Source organism: Cordyceps javanica, chromosome 2 (assembly GCF_051103115.1).
Source record: "Cordyceps javanica chromosome 2, complete sequence".
NCBI classification, from domain to species: Eukaryota; Fungi; Ascomycota; class Sordariomycetes; order Hypocreales; family Cordycipitaceae; genus Cordyceps; species Cordyceps javanica.
In genome coordinates, this window is record NC_139296.1 from 4,822,720 (window position 1) to 4,843,015 (window position 20,296).

The following is a 20,296-nucleotide window of genomic DNA, read 5'->3' on the forward strand; positions in this document are numbered from 1 at the left end:
CCCTAGCGCGCAGCGCCGCCGAGACAGTACAGGTACCTAGGTACCGTCGCAACTTCAACAACAGCGTTTCCGGTATTTCAAACGTGTCTGGGACACATCTGGTAATGCCACTTGGGCTGGTGATTTGAGCATAGCATCAAACCCTTAACTTACCCTGATTTCTCTTACTCTCTTGGCCCCGTTCAGCCATGTGTTATTTTGCACCTCATTACCAAGCCCCTCGAGCCGAGGTGAGCAAGAGTCTTGGTGCCCGCTGTAATGAGATCGTGCCCCGCCTGCAGGTAGGCACCTAGGTAGGTACCTAGGTAGGTACCTGTAGGCAGGTAGCTCCGGTGGTCCTAGGGAGGGTTGCAGCGAGGCCTTTTCTGCTCCTCCGCCTGCTTCCGCGCCTTTTACAATCTTCCCAAGGGCACGGCATAATGTCATCTAAAACAATGTGTCCAGGCTTGATGCAAAGATAATCAGAAGCCAAGATTGCTTTTCGAATCAGCTTTCAGACATGACTAGAGAAAATAGCGTCGATGATACCCCAGCGATATAACGTCGTCCGACGTGCCGCATAAGTACATGAGACATTAACTACTTACTTACTTGGCTTGACTACTTAGGCACTTACTGATAACTACTTTGTATCCGTACTCCGTAAGTACTTAGCTGTTAAGTAAGTAAGTACTTACTTAGCACCTAGGGGTACCTAGACACTTATGGTATCATACTTTAACCCCTTTACTCAGTATCCGGAGTACCCTGCTGTGATCCTTACTGGTATTGTCCCAGTCCTGGCCCGTGGAGCCGTGCTCTTCGTGTTGAGTACTGGTAGCTTCCGACAAAGGTCTTGTCCGGCAGAAGTGGAATCTGGAGTAAGTAGGCCTCGCAAAAACTTTTTTCAAGGCCTCCCCAGCGGTGACGTGCAACCTTGGCGCACCCGTTTTCAAGACTGGTCGGTACCAGCATCTACTTGCCAGACACGTGCCAGACAAGCAGAATCTCCGACAACTGCCTACATTGGCTCTTGTGCGGTCATCCCGGGAATGTGCGCATTGTGCTCCGTACAAGCCCATCATACGGGATGGGAGAAGATGCAAGTAGTTCAATTGTTACATGAACAAAGTGGAATATCGCATCTTTGAATAAAAAGGCCCGGCCGCATATCTGAGCACAGGCTTAAGAGTCTTTCCTCACTTTATATGCTATAGTGCGATGCTCCAAACGTTATAGTGCCCGTTTCAACGAAACTCCGCACTGCTCAGTCATAGACATGATCTGGATAACAGTGCTACGAAGTAAGGCGGCATCAGCAATGCGATACGGTCCGCCGATACTCAACTTGCGATATTGCTCTCATTTATAGCAGGGGAGAGCTGTGACCCCGTGCGTTGTTTGGTAGTTAGATAGTCCGACGGTTAATATTCCAAAAACAGCTCGCAATGGAGGGCGCAATGGTTAAAAAGTCTGCACATCCAACGACGGCTCAACACAGTAAAAGAAAAATCAATGTTGCAAAAATAAAACAGGCATGAGGCCAAATAGCAATGCCCAGTATGAGAATCGAACTCATGATCTTCTCATTTCACTGTATTAGATACTAGTGAGACGCTATACCACTTAGCCAACCGGGCAGTTGGTGCTTATTAATATTCGGCCTTTTGTTTAATTATATGAACGTATCACTGCAGCAAACCTCAGAACATTCAGTGTTCAATCTACCTCCTCACACGACTTTCCGCTTCAATCACAAGTATTCTTCCTTTACAATATTAATGGCGTTCAGTTCCCTGTGCCAGCTTCACCTTTCTGCAGGTAATGACATCTGGTTGGTGTGCCGCATTTCTCCGGCGGACTACTTACGGTTTCCACCGATGAAGACATCTCGTACCATGGACCTCTAGAAGCTGATGTACATCGCATTCACACCCCATCGTCTAGTCTTTGCATAATACACGCGGGTCGAACTATTTCCGTGAAGCTAGTCTCGTAACATTATCTACAATGAATCCTTGCAGTTGCCAACGAACCCATGGTGGGCGGGGGGCGTGTTTTCTCAGATTGAAGATGTGGCAGGAAGACCCGCAACCTCTCTCGAGTAAATGGCCCGAGGCAATTTCTCATATGGTGTGTGGATGAATATAGGTCTGTTCCTGCTGTTGAGGACACGTGTATCGACGTGCGTATTCTCGATGATGCCGTGACAAGCTGAACACAGGCGGCATCTAAGTACGGAAGTCGAGGGCAACGAGGCTGCGTGTGAAGATCAGTAATGGCATGTATGTCTGTGTCTGATAGAATAGGTCCGCATTTATGATCGATGAACGATAAGCTTGCATTCTATTGAGGTATATGGGGCGGCTTCTTGTCACGCATTGTAGTTGATGACTTCCTGGTGGCGCCCAACGGCCTCCTGTCTTGCTCGTTGGGTGCCAGAGCTTGCGTCATATTTTGATTAAAAGTCTTGAAAACTCTCAATTGGCTCAGATTATATTTCGAATCGTCCGAATTTGGAACTTTTCTATTAGTCAGGTTTCCTATCCGTACTGTTGTTCCGGGACAGCACCTGGTCTTATATGAGCTCATGCCAGCCCCCACTTTCGCCCTCACATCCAGCCCCGACCGAACCTGACAACGTATTATAGCCGCATTGCCGCATCATTGACCGCGCCCATCAAGCGCAATTGGTCGTTGAATATGCGCGGCCTGTTGGGTGTTAGCAAAGTTCAGACCGAGGAGCGCTCCGCGCTTCTGAGAGACGCGGATCGAGCTCCAGACACCTCCGAGCATTTCACTGACGGCGAGGGGCTGGATTTGGCCAATGTCCCCGTCACAGTCTCGCGAGGCATAGCCATCAGCCTTGGTCTCGGCATCCTGGTGTTCCTCCAAGGTGATTACGGCGTTTACTCCCACTATACTACGCACGCTTCACCCTTGCGAAGCAGCTAACTTCCCTACCACCAGCGACAAACATGTCCGGCATGACCATCATCCAGGGTCAAGTCGCCGAGGACCTAGACGCGCATGCGGCTGCATCGTGGTTCACGGCTGCTTATCTCATCCCACTGTCGTCATTTGCGTCCGTCGCCGGGCGTCTGGCCACCGTCTTCTCGCCGCGCAGCATGGTGCTGCCCGTCGGCGCGTTGTTCGCCGCCGGTGCGCTCATCACAGCGCGCGCGACGTCCTTCGCGGGGTTCGTGCTGGGCCGCGCCATCGCGGGCACGGGCGGCGCGGGCGTGCTCGGGCTCTGCGTAATATTCGTGCTGGAGCTGACAACGAAGCGCCGTCGCGGCCTCTTCATCGCGCTCGTCAACTCGGGTTTCACGGCGGGGGTGGCGTTTGGCGCCCTGGTGTACGGCGCCCTTCTGCCAGTAATAGGATGGGTAAGAGTCTTACCAGTCTTGGCTAGCGACTGTGCTGGACTAACAAATTTCTTTTCATCGTCAGCGTCCCATATTCATATGGCAGATTCCGGTGTCTCTTATTGGTGGCGTCGCTTCCTATATCAGTCTCCCCAGCAGTATGACGCCTGGCGGTGGGGGTCTTCTTCATAGACCTGGAACCACAAAGCAGAAACTAGCACGAATTGACTACCTCGGAGCATTCTTACTAGCAAGTACTATCTCCTCCGATATTTCCGGCCTCTCTGCTAACCGATGCGTAGTGCTTCACAATCGTGATATTCCTGTACAGCCTGGCCGCCGACGTCCACCCTTTCAGTCTCGGCCTATCACTCGTCTCCTTGGCTTCTTTCCTAGCCGTCGAGTACCGCGTCGCCGCCGACCCTATCATCCCATTGCCGGTGCTCTCTTCGCGCGGCGTGCTCCTCTCGTGTGTTGCGCAGTTCGGGCTGATGACGGCACGCTGGACACTGCTCTTCTACACGCCTGTCCTGATGCTCGCGGTGCGCGGCGTGGCGCCCGCCAGCGCCGGCTCCATCCTCATTCCTACCAACGCGGGCTTCGGCGTTGGCGGTTTTCTCGTAGGCGCCCTGCACATCCGTCGCGCGGGCTCGTTTTGGCTGCCTACGGTCATCGTCACGGCCGTCTTTGGCTTCAGCCTGTTCCTCATGGGCTTGGTTGCGGCGCCGTCCGCGTCGACCCCTCTGCTCGTGACCGTCGTGTTGCTTAACGGTCTCGCGACCGGTGCGGCGCTCAACTACAGCCTAGCACATGTGCTGCACCTGTCCCACAAGGACACTGAATACGTTAGCACGAGCCTACTCGGCACATTTCGCGGGTTTGGTGGAAGCTTTGGCACGTCCATTGGCGGCGGCATCTTCTTCCGATATCTACGGCAATCCCTGACGGCTGGTTTTGCGGAGCTCGAAGGCTACCACGGACGACACGAGTATAGCCTGACGCCGAATCACGCGCGTCTTGTCACCAGGCTTTTGGGTGCGCCGGGGCTGGTCTTCTCGGACGAACTCAACGCCGAGGAGCAGCAGGTTGCTATTAATGGATACAGTGGTGCCACCAGGGGTGTATGGCATGTTGCTGCTCTGCTTACCGTGGCCGTCGTTGCGGTGCAAGCGGCTACAGGCTGGACAGCATCGGAAGACTGCAACATCAAAGACAATGCAGAGGAGGGCGACCAGGCCCATGCCGCACTGTTGGGAAATGAAGGTGTTGGAGAGGCGTAGCGCACAATACTATCATACATCGTTTTTTCTCAGCTCAGCATCTCACTGTCCCTCCTCGTCGAGAAGGTGAAGAAAAAAAGGATGGTTTTCGGCTTGCTCTTCAATATTGGACTGCATTTTCGTATCGAAATCGCAATACATGTACGGATTACAGCTAGCCTGGTTGGCAAAAACATTGCTTCGGCCCAGTATTCTACCCCATTCCCCTTCCTTGGTTATATCGAACAAAACCGTACTCTAATATACATTGAAGCTCCTACACTGAGCAAGTGTCGCTTATCGTGTCTCGACGCCGGCCCCGGCAAGGAAGAAATCAAGTTCCCCAGTTCCATTGTTGATATGCTGCTCATTTTCAGCGAGCTGCTCAAGGAGCGTCAAGAACGGGTCCTTTTCATCGCCTTGTGTCCCAGTGCTACCCGTATTGCTCTTCGTGCTCGGGCTCGGTACAGTGGCGCCAACTTGGTTCCTCGTTAGGCCATTTCCATCCATTCCTTGCCACGTGGCTGGGCTGCCATATGTGTTTGTCGGGACAGTGCCGAACATAGGATCATATGGCAGTGTACCGGACCCCATCATGGCTTGGGTGGCAGTCATTCCCATTGGGACACTGAAATTGTATGCTGGGCTATATGACAGCGAATTCATGCTTGTTGACGTAGGCATTTGCGCTTGTGGAAAAGAATATCCACCAATCCCTGTCGTGCTAATCCCTGTAGCGTTCATTGTGTGTTCTTCCACTGTGCTGACAATGTGACGGCCCGCCGGTTCATGCCCCTGAATCTGTTCAACACTTGGAGCACTACTGTCAGACGTACGCCCAGAATGGCCTGAAAGGTTTCGGCTATGGTAGAATGGGGCACCGTCGGTCGTAGGATTTGATGATGTCATCATCTCTGCTCGTCCTTGACTCGATGTTCCGGTATATTTGCGCTTCAAGACCGACTGCTGCGGAACACCACTTAAAATCTGGGCGGCAAACGGATTGGCCATGAATTCTGTTGGGACGTCCTTCAGGCCAAAGCTCGTGCCGTCAATTTGACGAGCGTTTCCATCCGGTCTCCCGACACCTATGTACCTGTCAAAATAATTTTCAAGCTGGAACCCCGGTGTGTACCTGATCGAATTGGAAGATAGCGCTTTGACTAGATCGCCGTGCATGACGCAAACTTCTTCTAGATCCTGCCGGTGTTGCTCTACGTAGGCCCAAGTATACCGCAAGTCGCTCAGCATTCCCTTTGCTTTCGCCAAGAGCTCCGAAGAAGGTAAAAAGACAGTCATGTCGCCGTTACTTGGTGACTTGATGTAGTGATGCCCATGGACATGAACAGTTGCTGCAGTGAAAATGCAGTAGCCAGTGAACCCTGGTAGCGAAATGCGCCCCGTCTGCCTAGCAAGATCGGTAAGTTCTGTTATGGCATTGGCATGTAAGAAGCACATAGTTGTGGCCTCGATTTGCCAAGACTGATGCTGGCCGTTTCCGGATAGCTCGGCAAGATCGATCGGGAGAAAGGGGCGGTATATCAGGCAGTAGATGAGATGGTAAAGCACTTTGCTCATAAACAGAACAGAGGCATCGGACTGTCCAAACAGCGACTCGATGGTAGCAAAGGCATTGTTCGTTCCAGAGGCCCAAGTGTCAAGGTCTTGCCGAATCCTGGACAGGTTTGAAAGCGAGTGCCAAGGGAAGTGCGAATCGCCTTTCACACCACCAGCGGCGAGATATTTGCTTGTTATGCCCAGTATGCGGCAGATGTCAATAAACATCCCGCTGCAGCCCTGAGACTTTTTTCCACTGCCCTGAAAATACTGCAGATTCGAGCCGCAGTCGAAGAATTCCCCCTCCGTTGGTGCTGAAGAAGGCTTGTATGACCACGAAGGAAGTCGAAGAATAATAGCATCATCACTGATGAGGCCAGGTCGTTTTGAGCCGGATGATAGTAGTCTATCGAGCTGATAGCAAGCCCAAAATAGCCTTCGTCTTGTTTCGCGCTCCATTTGTGTGACTTGGGCATGGGCGTCCATCTCCCGGTGCAACTCAAGACCAAGCGCCGAGGCTATAGCGTTGGTGAGCACTAAATATGCCTTGGTTCCTTTTCCTGCCATGATGTAGGTTAGACAAATCAAGAGCAGTGCTTGTATTGCTTCAACCGATACTTCATCCGTATCAATGGACCGTCGCGCACGGAGAGCCAAGTCTAGACTGAGTTGAGCAGCTGCCAAGTAGCCGTTCGGATGAGCGGAGAACCTAGTGTTGTCAGAAAACGGTGCGGCTATAGAGGCAGGTCTAACAAACTTGGCGGCCGCAGCACAGATGGCGTCGACGAGGTATTGCGGTAGCTGCTGGAGCTGAAATCGTTGACGAACAGTGGATTCGTCAACAATGATGTACGGCCTACCATGCGAAGTCGCAAAGTAGGCATCAATGAGCGTTTCTGTCGGTACGGTAGCATTGCCTTTGTCGGGTTGATCTCTGCATTTTCATTTAGTCGATTGCACATTACGAAGAGGAAGTTGGCCGTCCTTACGTCGAAGATGGTTGCGGATTCCCAAATCTGGGCTGGGTACTACCAGAGGAGGATGTTTCCGAAGCGCTTGCAGTGCGCTTCTGTAGTGGCTCGGTGACTTCAGAGGGGCCTGCCTCTTCGAGTTCGGCGCTTTGGGCCTCTGAGGACTCTGCAGCCGTATCTGTACCATCCTCTGCATTCTTTTCCTTGAGCTTGGCCTCGAGGCCGTCGACACGCTTGAGTAGGGCCTCCAGAACGTCGGTTTTTGGGCCGCGCTTCTTCGGTACGGCATCTGCGCAACGAAGAGGTTAGTACTTACCGGCTATCGAATCAAACCACGACTGTGTCGACGTACCGTAGATGCAAGGACATTGAAACAGCTGACATGCTTCGCATGACGGCCGTAGCCTATTGCACTTAATCTGGAGTTGGTAAGGTGGTCAGTGACTTGTGTGGCGCATCGCATAGGTGCTGCTGTGGTGTTACCTTTCTCTTGCGACACGATTTACAGTTCATGGACTCGCGTGGTTCGTTTGCCTGGCGGCGAGGAGGCAGCCTCTCGATGCCGACTTGTGGGCGCGGAATGGCAACCCTGTTGGGCACAGGGAACTGCGAGTCGGCCATGTGATCGACAGCGGAGAGCATTCGAGCGCACTGATGTGTTCAGTCCTGTAGACGGGTCCAGGTGAACAATATGGCAGTGGGAAAACAGGCTGAATTGCTCAAGTGTGCCAGATATGGTGTCGCGAATAGGTTGAGCAATGGCAGGAGAAGAGCAAAAAAAGCGACAGAAGTCGAGGCCAGAAGAGTTCCGAAAATGAACTACTGTATATCACAATTGGCAGCCGCGGGAGCTGTGGGATAGTGTGTGATCTCCGCCCCTTGTCCCTCTATGGCATGGCTGCGCCGGCAGGGTCCTCATTCGATGACACGACTGAGTTGAATGCCGCGAACAGCTCGCGTTGGGATCGGGTGAGGTGTCGCCAGGTGTTGAATGAATGCCGGGCTGGAGCGATGAGCAGAGTCCAGAATTGGACCAGGCGCGGGAAGCTGGCGGAAAAGAGACAGCAGCGGGCGCGAAAACATGAAGAGCAGTGGCAGGACAAGGTCAACTCAAGAAAGTAAGTAGTCGAGCTGCCAGAGGAGCCGGCGAGCCCACGGTGTCGCCTCATCAGCCAGGGTCGGTAAGTATTGGGGAAGCGGTGGGTGTGCAGAACTGAGTAAGGTGTAGCCTGCAGGCGAGTGGACCAGCAGAGACAAGGTGATGGATGCTTGGCTTGTGCCGTTCGGCATACTGAGTACTCATGGACCTAAAAGGCAAGGTACCCCTCTTGCCCTCTTGCCCTCCAACTAACTATTTGCTAGCGCGCACCCATTTGGAATAAGTGAAATATCTAATCTGTAGGTAGGCTAGACTGTGTCTCCGGAGTCGACGGGGCTAGCGAGTTACGGGGACAAATTCACTTTGGCCCTGTCCTTCGCTGAGTCGCAATAGCTTGAACTACTTGCCAGTGACCACTCCATGCTGTACTAAGTAGCAGTGCAAGTACGTACCTGGTTAGCAAAGTGACCTTTGTAAGCCATCACGCCCAGATCCCGCACGGAAATATACAGAAATCTGTTCAGTCTTAATCTCAGTGAGACAGAACCAAAGCCTGCGATCCCAACTGTATTAGTATTACAGCCTGTTTCTACACGACGCAGGAGACCGAGAGAATGCGGCATGCGCGACTCTGTTTCAACTGAGCCATCTCCCGACAACACTGGGCAGAGGCAGAGGCTACTTGTCCCTGAGATAACCTCTACAGAATCGCGCCCGCCGATTGTGCTAAAAAAAAAAAAGGGAAAAAAAAGCAAGCCCCATCGTGAGAAGAACAGAGGTGGCGCCCTCTGGTTAGCGCTGCAGAGAGAGTGAGGGGCATTTAGCCGTAGGTAGCTCAGTGGGGGGACTACTTACTTACCTCCTTAGCACGGTGGTAACTTATACAAGTACCTCTAGGTAGTCCTGAGCCGGCGCTGAAGCCTCTGCCGAGACGAGATCGCTTGGCCGCCCAGTATCTGAAATCTCTCTTACCATTTTTCATTTTTATCTTCTGGCATTATGTCAGTCCCTTTATTGCCCGTTGCGTATCGGGGGCAGTTGCTTACTCTCTAAAAGGCGTGTATCGATTTTGCTAATATTAGCATCATAGAGATACACTGTTGTACCAGTACAGATTACTAAGTAGGTAAGTAGGCAGGTAGGATAAATTGCCTGCAGTTCCATGAATAAATATCCTTACTCCGCAGCCTCTTAGTACAGGATAAGTACTGAGTAGTACATAGGCTGGTGCCATCTCTCGAGACATCGCGGACCCAAGCAAGTCAATAAACCTCTGACGTTAGCATTCAGATGATACCAGAAAGCAGGTTTCTGTATCAGTTGTTGACGATGTAGCCAGCGACCGTATTCCTGTGAGAGGAGGCAGGCCTATCTTGGTAGCAATTTGCGCATGTACTATTTGCTGCGCGTGCTCTACTTTCCCGCGATGCTCTACCCGCGGTGCTCTGTCTCTCTCTGTCCTCTACCTCTGACCAACTGTCCCTTGCACGCACAATAATGCTCTAGAACGCCGCGCGAACTCCCGAATTGATGGGCTGCCTGCCAGTGACACGTCAGGACAAATGCAGACCCCCTACTCCTCAGGAAGAGCGGAAACACCATAAGCAAGAATAAGGTGTGCGGAATCGAGACTAATAATTTAACACTCGGCTTGGCGACAGTAGATCCCGGTAGCACACTGGCGACGGGGACTGGTCAGCCTCGTACTGTACTTGATTCCGGAGTCTCACCAGCTATCAGTGCACGCACACGCCCATGCCGTCAGCAGCCAGCGCCACACCAGACTCCATGCGGCTGCTTAGGAGGACACTGCTGCGGTTTCTGGCAACAGGAGTGGCTCAGTCTAAGCCCTTCAATCTACTTCTGGCCTCAACTCTCGGTCGCGATCCACTGGGGCTGGTTGGCGACAAGGCCACGTACTGTTTGCCGTCTCCGGGCAAGGTCGTCACGCCTGATACATGCAGGTATCGGTAGGCTCTCTCGGTAATGTGATCGTAAGCACCCTAGCACCCTACCTACGTCGGCCGTAAATCGTCGTCAGAGTCGTAAAGTCGGCATCGGCGCAACAAAATTGCTATCCTCAATATCGCCTGCAAATATAGTCCATCGGGGCACATCAACGGGCTCGGCCGGCAAGCCTAGCCCCGCCCCCAAGAATTCTAGATTTTCTGGCCCGCGCTGCTCAATGTACTATTTGCAGAGAACCAATGCTCTCAGAATGCAGTGATCCCGACGTATTTGGGAAACGCTGAATATATGGCCGCATCCCCGAATCCATCAAATAGATACAAAAAATGTAGAAAACACAGGAAACATCTTCGCCTGGGGTACTTTCTCAGGTCGTTCGATTCGGTGATTCGAGTTGCACCGTGCCGGTTAGCCATGGATCGCTTTCTTGTACGGGGCTGGCGCTGCCTCTCGGTTCAGGGCTTCGGCTGTCGTTGGTGTGGAGGGAGGACCCCTTCCTAAATATCCAGTCCTCGTCCCTTTGAGTAAGTACTTACTGGGTAGTTACTTTTGGTCCTTGCTATCAGGGCGGGAAATAAATATGCTGAGTTTAGAAATGTCTTGGTAATCAATTACGCATGCAACACTGCAGCTCCATCTGGTCCCCTCACAGTTGCCAAAGGATGGCTCCACCCCAATCCTGCACCACCTCTTGTCACAGAGGGTCACGCTAGAACTTAGTACCAGTAGTTTGCGATAGACTCCAACCCTTCCTTTATCTTCTGTACGGATTACACAGATACTCTTTTGCTTCCTCCGCCTCCCTCCCCTCCCTCCAAATATGTAACCTCACTACTTATGCCAGGCCGCCAGCTAATGACTTGATAATTCGTCGCGTGTGTATCCATGTGCGTTCGAGTGCGATAGCGCTCCTCTTCGGCCACGCCGGAGATCCCTCTGCGCCCAATATGGGGAATGCTTCGGCCACGTTTCGGCCAGTTACGTAGCTTGGGTGCTTGGTGGCCAAATATGAACGTGCATCGACAATCGGCGCGACTGGAGTCTCATTAGCAGCACGCTAAGCACTGGAATAGGGTGGGATGTCCCGTACTAACTTAGCACGGCCAGGCCACTGCCAGCGTTCGACAGGTTTTGCCCATCCTGTCTGTGTAGGCTGCTTTTCGTCTCGTTTGTCCGTTTGGGTAATTTGAGGAGTCCGCCGCTTTCTTGGCTTTTGGCACCCTCGCCTTTGAACATTCACCGCAGGATATCGTTCAAATGACGCACTGAATACCGCGACACCTAGTTGTACCGGAAAAATACAAAGATTCATTATATCGCATACTTGATCTTGTAAGAAAACTTTGTATGCAGCAAGCAGAGCAACCTCTTGTCGCATAGTGTAACCTTCAGCTAGTCCTAGCAAAGTAACGTCTACATCATTCGAAGCCGACGCCTGGAACGTAAGTAGACATTCTCATTGCGCTCGCATTGGCCGTCGCCTATTTTCGACCCCGGACAGACTGCAAATTCGGGGCGTGTACACCCCATCATCATGCAATGCACTTGATAAAGTTTGGTACGCAGGGCTTAGCTCTGAGACCCAGGCAATTTTGGTGCCGATACCCCTGCGGAATATTCCCCCATAGTCATTCCTCACTCACCAATGAGACGCCAACAGACCAGCCTGGAGAGCGCGTCTCATCGGCCAACGCCGTAAGCACTACTTTGCTGGCGGGACAAACTGCCGCCACACTTTGCCGCCTTGGCCAGGGCATATCTCAGAGTACTGTGCTGCTCTCCAACCTACGGAGTAGTCAATACTGAAACGTAAAAAACAGTGTTATTCGTCAGGAACGTCCACGTCTCTCTTGCGTGGCTAAGCGAGAAACATGCTCTCAGCTAACAAACATAATGCGGCATGGCTCACGCGGCCATCCTTGCAAACATCAATAGTGTCCAAATAGAGCTCGGCACGGCCGTTCATGCCGAACATAGCCATGCCCCGCTCTGATGTATGTATACTTCGTGCTGATGGCAACGCCGCCGGGTAACTCTACACCTCGTGAGTATTATACGCAAGTACATGTGTGTGCGCCTGAAAGGGCCAGCACTGAGAACAGTGTAATTGTGCAAGATCAGAGTTAAGCCTTAACGCCAGACCGAAGAAGGATCTTTCATGGATATGCCGTTGGCAAAATTTCCCATTTCCAACGCCTCCCAACACCACTTTTTCATGTTCGCAAGCTTGGTTCAAATATGCCCATAAATATCACCAATTATCGGAGAAATGCGGTCAACTAGTTCCCACTGGCAAGCCTAACGAAGCTGTAAGGTACGTTCTGTCCAACGAGTAAGCGCATGCTTTCGACCGTTGTGAAGGCCGCACTGTCTGCAGCTCCGTATGCTGCGAATCCGCTCTTGTCAGCTATGTCGGCCGTTTCAATCGCCTGTCGATCTGCGGCATGTGCCAGGTCTAAAAACACTCTTTTGCTGCTTGTTGATCCGGGATTCTGGCCGTTGCTCGCAAACGCGCGCAGAAGCAGTCTCACAATGCTGCTTTTGGCTGGCCCCAAGGCCGAAACCATGACAAAGGGTGCAGCGCTTTCATTCGTGCCAGATCGAGCACGTTGTAGGCTTTCGAGGCTATTGAACTGTTCGATTGGCGGTGCGTTACGTGTGAGTGTCAGGGACGTTTTGAACCCTAAAGTGTAGATCTTGGAAAGTTTCAGCGCCTTCATAGCAAAGATGACCGGTGCTGCGTCTTCTGAGGAAGATGCCAAAACCATGGCCGTTCGGCCGGCGTATGCTGAGGGTGCAAGGTCTCTTGTCAATGCGCTCACAATTCCTTTCCAGCTTGCATTATCGAAGATCAATGTCGTCGTCTTATTCGGGTTGGACTGGTCAGGAACAGTGGCTTTGTCATTTTGCTGTCTTGGACTGGCCGGTATCGATGGCGGCCGGGAACCTGAGTTCGACGATGTACCTACTCTCACCACGATTGTATCGACTGTACCAATGATTCTTGCAGCTTCGCTCACAATGGGCCCTTCCCCATTGTTAGCTGTCCTGAGCATTGGATTATGCTTAATGATGCTGTTGTACGAAAGGCCTGGATCGAGGTACGCTCCGCCAAAAGTCTTCTGTCCGCATAACATATCAAGTCCAGCTGGACTGTTCGGCTGACGCTCGATTACTGCAAATTGATGCGGAAGTCCAAGTTCGTTGAAACACTTCTCGTAGAATGGCGCGCGATGTCCCTTTACACGAGATTCGACGCTTGTTATACCGAAAAAAGATTTCTTCGGTAGATGGCCCATGTGCGCGAGAGCAGAATTAATCTCTGCCGCACTCAGCTGGCCCGGTGCAGCAATTAAAGGCAACAAAGGGTGTGTAATAGGCGTAAATGTTTTGTTGAGTGAACGAGAAAATTGCCCTACTTGACCCATGTTGACGGCTGAAAACGGCGGCGCGTGCGGATACTCATTTCTCATTTTCGAGCGGAAGTATTCGAGTTCAAAGTTCTCTGCGTGATCATTGATGATTGCAATCATCTTTACAATATCAGCATAGTTGATGGAGCGTTCAAAAACCTCTTGGGCATAGCTTGAGGGCCATTTGAAAGTCCCTGAGAAGTCGTGGAAAGCCGACATGATGCGCGAATTTCCCTTCTTCTGCCATATAGCATGCCTGATTTCTTCTGGAAGCCAAAGTTCAACATCGATGTATTCTACTCCCCATTGGATGGCCCTGTACAGATATTCATGGTACAGCTCCGGGTTGTTCATGGGAAATCTACCATTCTCATTCGTACAGCGCGTTGTAAATATGAGAGGCAGCTCTGTCCGCTGGCGTAGCAACATAACTTGCTCTCCAACGTACTTCAAGCTCGGAACATCAGCAAATTCGCCGCCGCCTAGCGGTTCTCGTAGCAGGTCAACACGCAGTTCAACGGCGTCAGATCCCACGGTCAGGATGTCGAGATTAGGCAAAGCGGCTCTAACGTCTGGAAATGTTGTAGAGATAAATAGAGTTCTCGGCTTGGCCATGAGCTCGTTATGGTGATTGATTTGACCAAGAATAAAAGCGGTGAACCGACAGAGGTCCCGACGCAGGTCTGGTGTGTCAGAGTAAAGGAACTCGTAGTCGCAATGTTCTGAAAGGTGCAAGTTCGGGGGCATACCCAGGTGGACGAAGTGGGCGTTGATTGTAACAATGAGCGAATGATCTCTGGCGGCTATACTGTTCTGTGCAGTATCTGCAGCAATACCGATGACAGAGTTGTGATCAGCCTCGTTCACGTCACTGAAGCTGAATTTTAAGCTGGACGGTTTGCCGAGGACTTCTCCGAATACGGACACAATAGATTCTTGTCCTTTTCCATAAATTACGACAACGATCCGAGCGTCTCCTCCCTGCAGAGAATCTCCAAAGAAGCTACTGTCGATGACTAGTGGGCTTTGACTTGCTCGCTCTGCGTTGCTTCCGTTGTCAACGTCCATTCTGGAAGACGTAGAGTTGTCTTCAAAGGCAGTCGTCGGACCTGGGCTCGGCGAAGGGCTCGTCAGGAGTTGGTGAACGGCTGCCATGATGCCGTGTTTGGTGACTGGGCAACGTCGACGTTCGCAGGTCCGCGACGGTGAGTATCGTGCCGGCCTGGCTGAAGTTGCCTTATCAAGGTTGCAGTAACCAGTGATTTACAGCTGTAAGAGTTTCATCCGAGTGTTATCGGGCGGCTCTGTTATGAGCGCAATAATAGCAACGATGAGACGGAGAGTTCCAGATGAAGGTCGCTCCGAGAGGTGAGTGAGATTTGAGCCTTCGACGAATGTCCACTATCGAAGCTCGTGAAGGTTATTCTAAAGCCTGGTAGCACCTTCACGTGATTCAATAGTCGTTCAGTAGGCTGCGTGAATAGTAGCGCTTGTAGATGTCCGTAGCGAGGAGAGTGGGCGAGGTTGTTGTGATGAGCTGTTCCCAATCGTCGGTTGCTCCTCGCTGACGGCTATCGCAGGCCGACGAGGAAAGGTGACAGTCACAAGAGGGCACGCCAGGAGAGTCGCCAGGGTAATGTACTCGAGTGGTAGAAAGGCGCGGTCGAATGATGCGGACAGCGATAGCGAAGGCAAGGGCAAGCTTGGTAGGCGGGCGACGTGAGAAAGAAATCATCGGCATTGATGGATTATGCTGGCTCTGGGGGTAGTGGGGTCGGAATGTGCATTTGGGGCCGGCGGTCGCATGTTGCGGTTTGTGGGAGGACCAGTAGCTAGGTAATATAAGAGTACTAAGGTGCCTACTACTTCTGGAAGCAGGTGAACGGCGTGGAAACATTGACCGGCAATCTGCCAATGCCAGCCACCATCAATGCCCTCCAGCGCCAACAGTGAGGGGGCTGCCCCAAAGGAGAGCTGCCGCTCCGCTCTCTTTAGCTGCCTATCTCAATTTGAATCTGGGGGGGGGGGGGGGGGGGGGGGGGGGGGGGGCGCCGCAAAGACTAACAAGAAGGCCCATTCATTATTACCCATCACCACCAAGTCTTCCGTCGCTCGCACTTTGATTCTCCGCCAATGACAAGCCCTGTAAAGAAACTGCTAGTGGCTGCATTCGAGCTCGCTTGTCATTTTGTTTACTCTCTATAAGTAAGGTAGTCGGACCGTAGTGATGCATGGTGCTTAATTTTGTTACTAATATATCTAGCTTTAGCATCACTAGATTGCGCAAAGCCGGCGGCTTCTGTAACTAGTCCGTCGTTCATCATATCCCCGTCAGCCCGTTTGACTACGACATCGAGGCAGAGATTGCGTGCGAGACTGGCATTTTCACTTTGTTTGGGTCCAATTTATTGTCAACGGCACTATCATACCCACCACGCCATATTTCTCAGCTTTCCCCCGCGTCGCTGACCTCCAAGGCAAAGGTCTAACGGCATCCTACACAGCTACAAAGGTAGTCAGCCCCTCTCTCCTAACCCGGTGGCATCTATGATTGCTGATGAGAGCCGTCTCTCCCGCTTGTATTATGACTTCCCGTAATCAAAACGTCCAACAGCGTAGTTGATCAGCCAGCACCTTCTCGGGCAGCACATTCTGGGGCATCAGTCCTGCTGAAACCCCAGGCCAGATGGACCCACGAGAGAGACACTACTTAGCTAGGCCGCCCTGACCGACTATCCATCTTCAAACTGGCTTTTCACTGCAAGTAGGCGCTTCTCCCAATTGGCTAGTAAATGTGCAACTACATAACTGATCAGCTGCACTATCTCGTAGTTGATAGGCTAGCATCACCTGGTCCACTTCATACTCTCCTTCCCGACGGAAGAATTACATCGTCTCCCGCAACTCAATGCAGCTAGCCTACAAACGATCAAGGTTCAGGTTACCAATTCTACTATGAAGTCGATTGAAATAGCCCAATTCCATACTTATATGATAGCCTGATGGCTATGCCTCGATGCCACGGCCCGGGCCACACGCAGTAGTGCCGCTTCACGCTAGCTACAGCTGGCGTTACAGAGAAAAGCATTGATATGATTCCACCTATCAAATCAAAAAGTCTAACCCTAAGCACTGACGGCTCTCCATGTCCCGTCGATCGTTTCAATAGGCGTGTAACAATCTGACATTTCCACGAATCACCACTTGGCCCTCGTGCAGAATTGGAGATCATCGGCGCTATCACGTCGTAGGTTGAATTCAACAGCACATAATACTGGCTGATATGTCTTTCCTGGCTAGCATCTTTCGAGAGCGCAATTTGAAAGCACATGTTCCCTACAGTACAGGTCTACCATTGAGTGTTTGCCTTTCCGATTGCTTGGCAATTCATCCCCGCCGTCGTACTAGATGGCTGGCATGAGAACTACACTAACACCCCATACTTAGCACTTATGGTTTCTACAGTCGTCTGCAGCTTCTTGAAGGGAAGCCTCGATCACGATTCGTGTGAGCCTGGGAGAGGGTTGTAAACTAGTCAGCAGAACCGGTCTCACAACCAAGTAGTATTTATTCGGCTCTCTACTATCTTGATGTCTTTGTCCGGCTCACAGAACAAGAGATTTCTTACGCGTTCGTTGAATTCGGGGCAGACATGACGCTTCTCGGCTCCTCATCTACACCCAGTTTGCGAATAAACTAATCTTTTCAATGGCTGTTTCTACAACTTACCTGTTCTGTGTGCTTCGTACAAATGCGGTCGAACATTCGGATAGCTGAGAACCTCAGGCTGTCTTCCTGGTTTCTCAATTTGAGCTTTTGAGAGCCTGGAGGCCAACATTCTTTCGTTATCTACTGGGCTACAAGTTTGTGATTTGTAAGCTTTGAAGAACTGGTATTTCTGCAGGCACAATTCTACCAGGGATCATCACGCAGACAATTATGGCCTTGTGTTGACTCAAGAGGAAGAGAGACGTTAGACGGAGAGTGGATAGTGATTCGGTTCACAACCGGCCCCAGCTGGATCTCAGCCATCGGCGAAGTTTGCCGGCAAATGCAAAGGCCGGCTACACCTCAGCAAGTCACGGCCTGTATTGTATTTTATTGCCAGTCTTATTTCCCGCCTTTATTTTCTTTAAACTTACCGCTGCAGTTGACAGCGCAAAAAAGGCACTGGCCGCGATTATGCAATGGTCATCAGGCAATAGATCGCAACCGACGTGTATTTGTAGAGTCGAGGCACAGACACGCTCACTATTCCCTACGCTAGTTTCGAAAACATGAATATAACTCCTTATGTTCCATTTTCTTATTCCTGTTCCAAATGAAAAGACATGCCCCTTTTGCTAACTATTGCCAAGCTAGCCAGTGCCTCAACTCAACCGAACTCCTTACACTTTACACAATCCTTTTCCAAGGTAGAGAGTGGTGAGGATATCACGTGCGCTCAATGTTTCGCAGCAACCATCTAATGCCATCTCTATGAATCCATAGTCTCTGCCGTACATTCAAGCATTCCGAGAGAATAGCCGGATCTGGTTGACTTACACTGGGGCTACATACTGAGAGATCGGCTCAACACGTGCTTCGTAGAGAGATGACCGACGGTTGAGGTTAGACGCTCTTGCCTCAGAGTCTGACCCGCCCAGGCCAAACCGGCCAATAGGACGCGCAGAATATGTCCCTGAATCGCCCAATGCCAAAAGTCGTGTCAACCCATTCAAACTGTCCCCAGCTCATTCGCGACTGACACCACCTGAAGCTAGGACCTTGTCTCGTGCTGAGCAAAACTTAGGTGTAACAACTACAATTACGCAGATATCGTGCTGTCGCATCGTCACTGCTTACTCTTAACCAAACCAATTCTACCTGTCTATTTACAATGTCCGACGCCACAGAGCAAACGAGACCGACCGTGGCGCCTGTTTCTGTGGAGTGCATCGCTACAACTGAAGCGGCTGCAATTGAAGCTCCCTCCGCCGATGAGCCTGCGGCTGACGCGTTCTCGACCGAACGATTCGAAGCTGGGGAAGAGGACGAAAAATCTCAAAAGGTCACCCTGGCCGATTTGTCTGCTAAAGGCAGTGCGCTCTATGCGCACAAGAACTACGAGGAGGCTGCCGAGACTTTCTCCCTCGCAAGCAACCTGCAGGCTGAGCTGAATGGCGAGCTTGCTCCAGAGAACGCTGAAATTCTATTTCATTACGGACGCAGCCTGTTCCGAGTCGGCCAAAGCAAGAGTGACGTCCTGGGTGGACACGCGGCCGGCGAATCTAAAAAAACCAAGGCAAGGACTGGTAGTGCTGCACCTAAAGCCTCCTCATCGAAGCTACCTATTCTAAACGAGGTCGCAACGGAGTCTCCTGCCGGGATGTCGGGAGACAAAGCCGGCGCCACCAAGAAGCCTTTATTCCAATTCACTGGGGACGAAAATTTTGTCGACTCAGATGACTCGGATGAGGAGGTGCGCTCATTCTAACTACAAACTCAGCAAAACAGAACGTTTGGTTAACTTTGCTGTCGATAGGGTGGCGAGGAGCCTGAAGAAGAGGAAGACGATCTCGCCACTGCATTCGAGATCCTCGAGCTCGCGCGCGTATGTTACATGAAACAGCTTGCTCAGCTTGATCAGGTTGCAGTTAGCGACAAGGGCAAGGAAACAACTGGCGAACTATCTCCCGCAGAGCGTCATGTCAAGGAACGCCTCGCGGATACGCACGATACACTTGCGGAGATCTCACTGGAGAATGAACGGTATGCATGAATGTATCAAAGTAGAACGGTAAACTAACTAAACGTGATAGTTACCCTAATGCTATTGAAGATGGCCGTGTATCGCTTAACTATAAGCTCCAACTCTACCCAGTTGAGTCTGAAATCATTGCAGAAGCTCACTACAAGCTCTCTCTCGCGCTAGAATTCGCGTCTATCACTAGCTCTGGTGATGACGGTGCCAGTACCAAACGAGAGGAGATTGACCAGGATCTTCGTGACGAGGCTGTCAGAGAGATGGACCTAGCTATCAAGAGCTTCAGACTCAAGTTGCAAGGCAAGGAAGTTGAGATGGCTACGTCTGCTTCTTCCGCCGACAACGAACTTATGCGCAAGGATATTACCGAAATGAAGGAGCTGATTGCCGACATGGAGCAAAGAGTAAGACACTTTCAAGTTACATAATTTGGAAGTTTATCGTTAGTACTAACATTCAAAAGCTCGTCGACCTCCGTAAAAACCCCGTTGACCCCCAGGAACTACTGGGTGCGACCGAGGCTAATGTTCTCGGCGGCCTCTTTGGTGCTGTGTTGGGCGAGACGCCCGAGCAGACACAAGCTCGTGTCGCGGAGGCTACCAAGGGTGCCGTCGATCTAACGAGCATGGTGCGCAAGAAGGCCAAACCTGAAGCCGAGTCCGCAGTCGCTCCCACCGAGTCCGCAGTCGCTCCCACCGAGTCCGCAGTCGCTCCCACCGAGTCCGCAGTCGCTCCCACCGAGTCCTCCACCAATGGAAAGCGCAAGGCCGAGGACGAACCCATCGAGACTGGTGGCGAGTCCCCTAAGAAGGCTCGTGTCGATGAGAACGCGTAAAGAACCGCCGAGCAGTGTATTAGTATTCCATCGTGTTTGACGATGCAAGGCGGTGAATAAGTTTACCATGTAGGTGGAAAGTGCCTTGGTCTGTCTTACTG

The 20,296-nt window shown here is 51.6% G+C and overlaps 4 protein-coding genes and 1 non-coding gene across 5 annotated transcripts; 2 read left to right on the forward strand and 3 right to left on the reverse strand.

Moving 5' to 3' along the window:
• Window positions 1–1,533: 1,533 nt before the first annotated feature.
• Window positions 1,534–1,619, reverse strand: V2A60_003931. Its single transcript has one exon. It is a non-coding gene; the product is annotated as a tRNA-Thr (tRNA).
• A 1,063-nt stretch (window positions 1,620–2,682) lies between these two features.
• Window positions 2,683–4,627, forward strand: V2A60_003932 (major facilitator superfamily domain-containing protein; the record flags this gene model as incomplete). Its single annotated transcript, XM_083255256.1, has 3 exons — window positions 2,683–2,875; window positions 2,950–3,368; window positions 3,650–4,627. The coding sequence occupies 3 exons, from the start codon at window positions 2,683–2,685 to the stop codon at window positions 4,625–4,627; spliced, it is 1,590 nt and encodes a 529-aa protein (XP_083111382.1).
• Window positions 4,628–4,903: 276 nt separating this feature from the next.
• V2A60_003933 (transcription factor domain-containing protein) lies at window positions 4,904–7,776 on the reverse strand (the record flags this gene model as incomplete). The annotated part of the gene is made up of 5 exons (XM_083255257.1): window positions 4,904–6,872; window positions 6,921–7,097; window positions 7,153–7,423; window positions 7,487–7,553; window positions 7,618–7,776. The coding sequence occupies 5 exons, from the start codon at window positions 7,774–7,776 to the stop codon at window positions 4,904–4,906; spliced, it is 2,643 nt and encodes an 880-aa protein (XP_083111383.1).
• Window positions 7,777–12,480: 4,704 nt separating this feature from the next.
• V2A60_003934 (type I 3-dehydroquinase-domain-containing protein) lies at window positions 12,481–14,769 on the reverse strand (the record flags this gene model as incomplete). The annotated part of the gene is made up of 1 exon (XM_083255258.1): window positions 12,481–14,769. One exon carries the CDS (start codon window positions 14,767–14,769, stop codon window positions 12,481–12,483), a length of 2,289 nt encoding a protein of 762 aa, XP_083111384.1.
• Window positions 14,770–18,493: 3,724 nt separating this feature from the next.
• On the forward strand, window positions 18,494–20,195 carry V2A60_003935 (SHNi-TPR domain-containing protein; the record flags this gene model as incomplete). Its single annotated transcript, XM_083255259.1, has 4 exons — window positions 18,494–19,075; window positions 19,139–19,365; window positions 19,416–19,764; window positions 19,824–20,195. 4 exons carry the CDS (start codon window positions 18,494–18,496, stop codon window positions 20,193–20,195), a joined length of 1,530 nt encoding a protein of 509 aa, XP_083111385.1.
• Window positions 20,196–20,296: the final 101 nt, after the last annotated feature.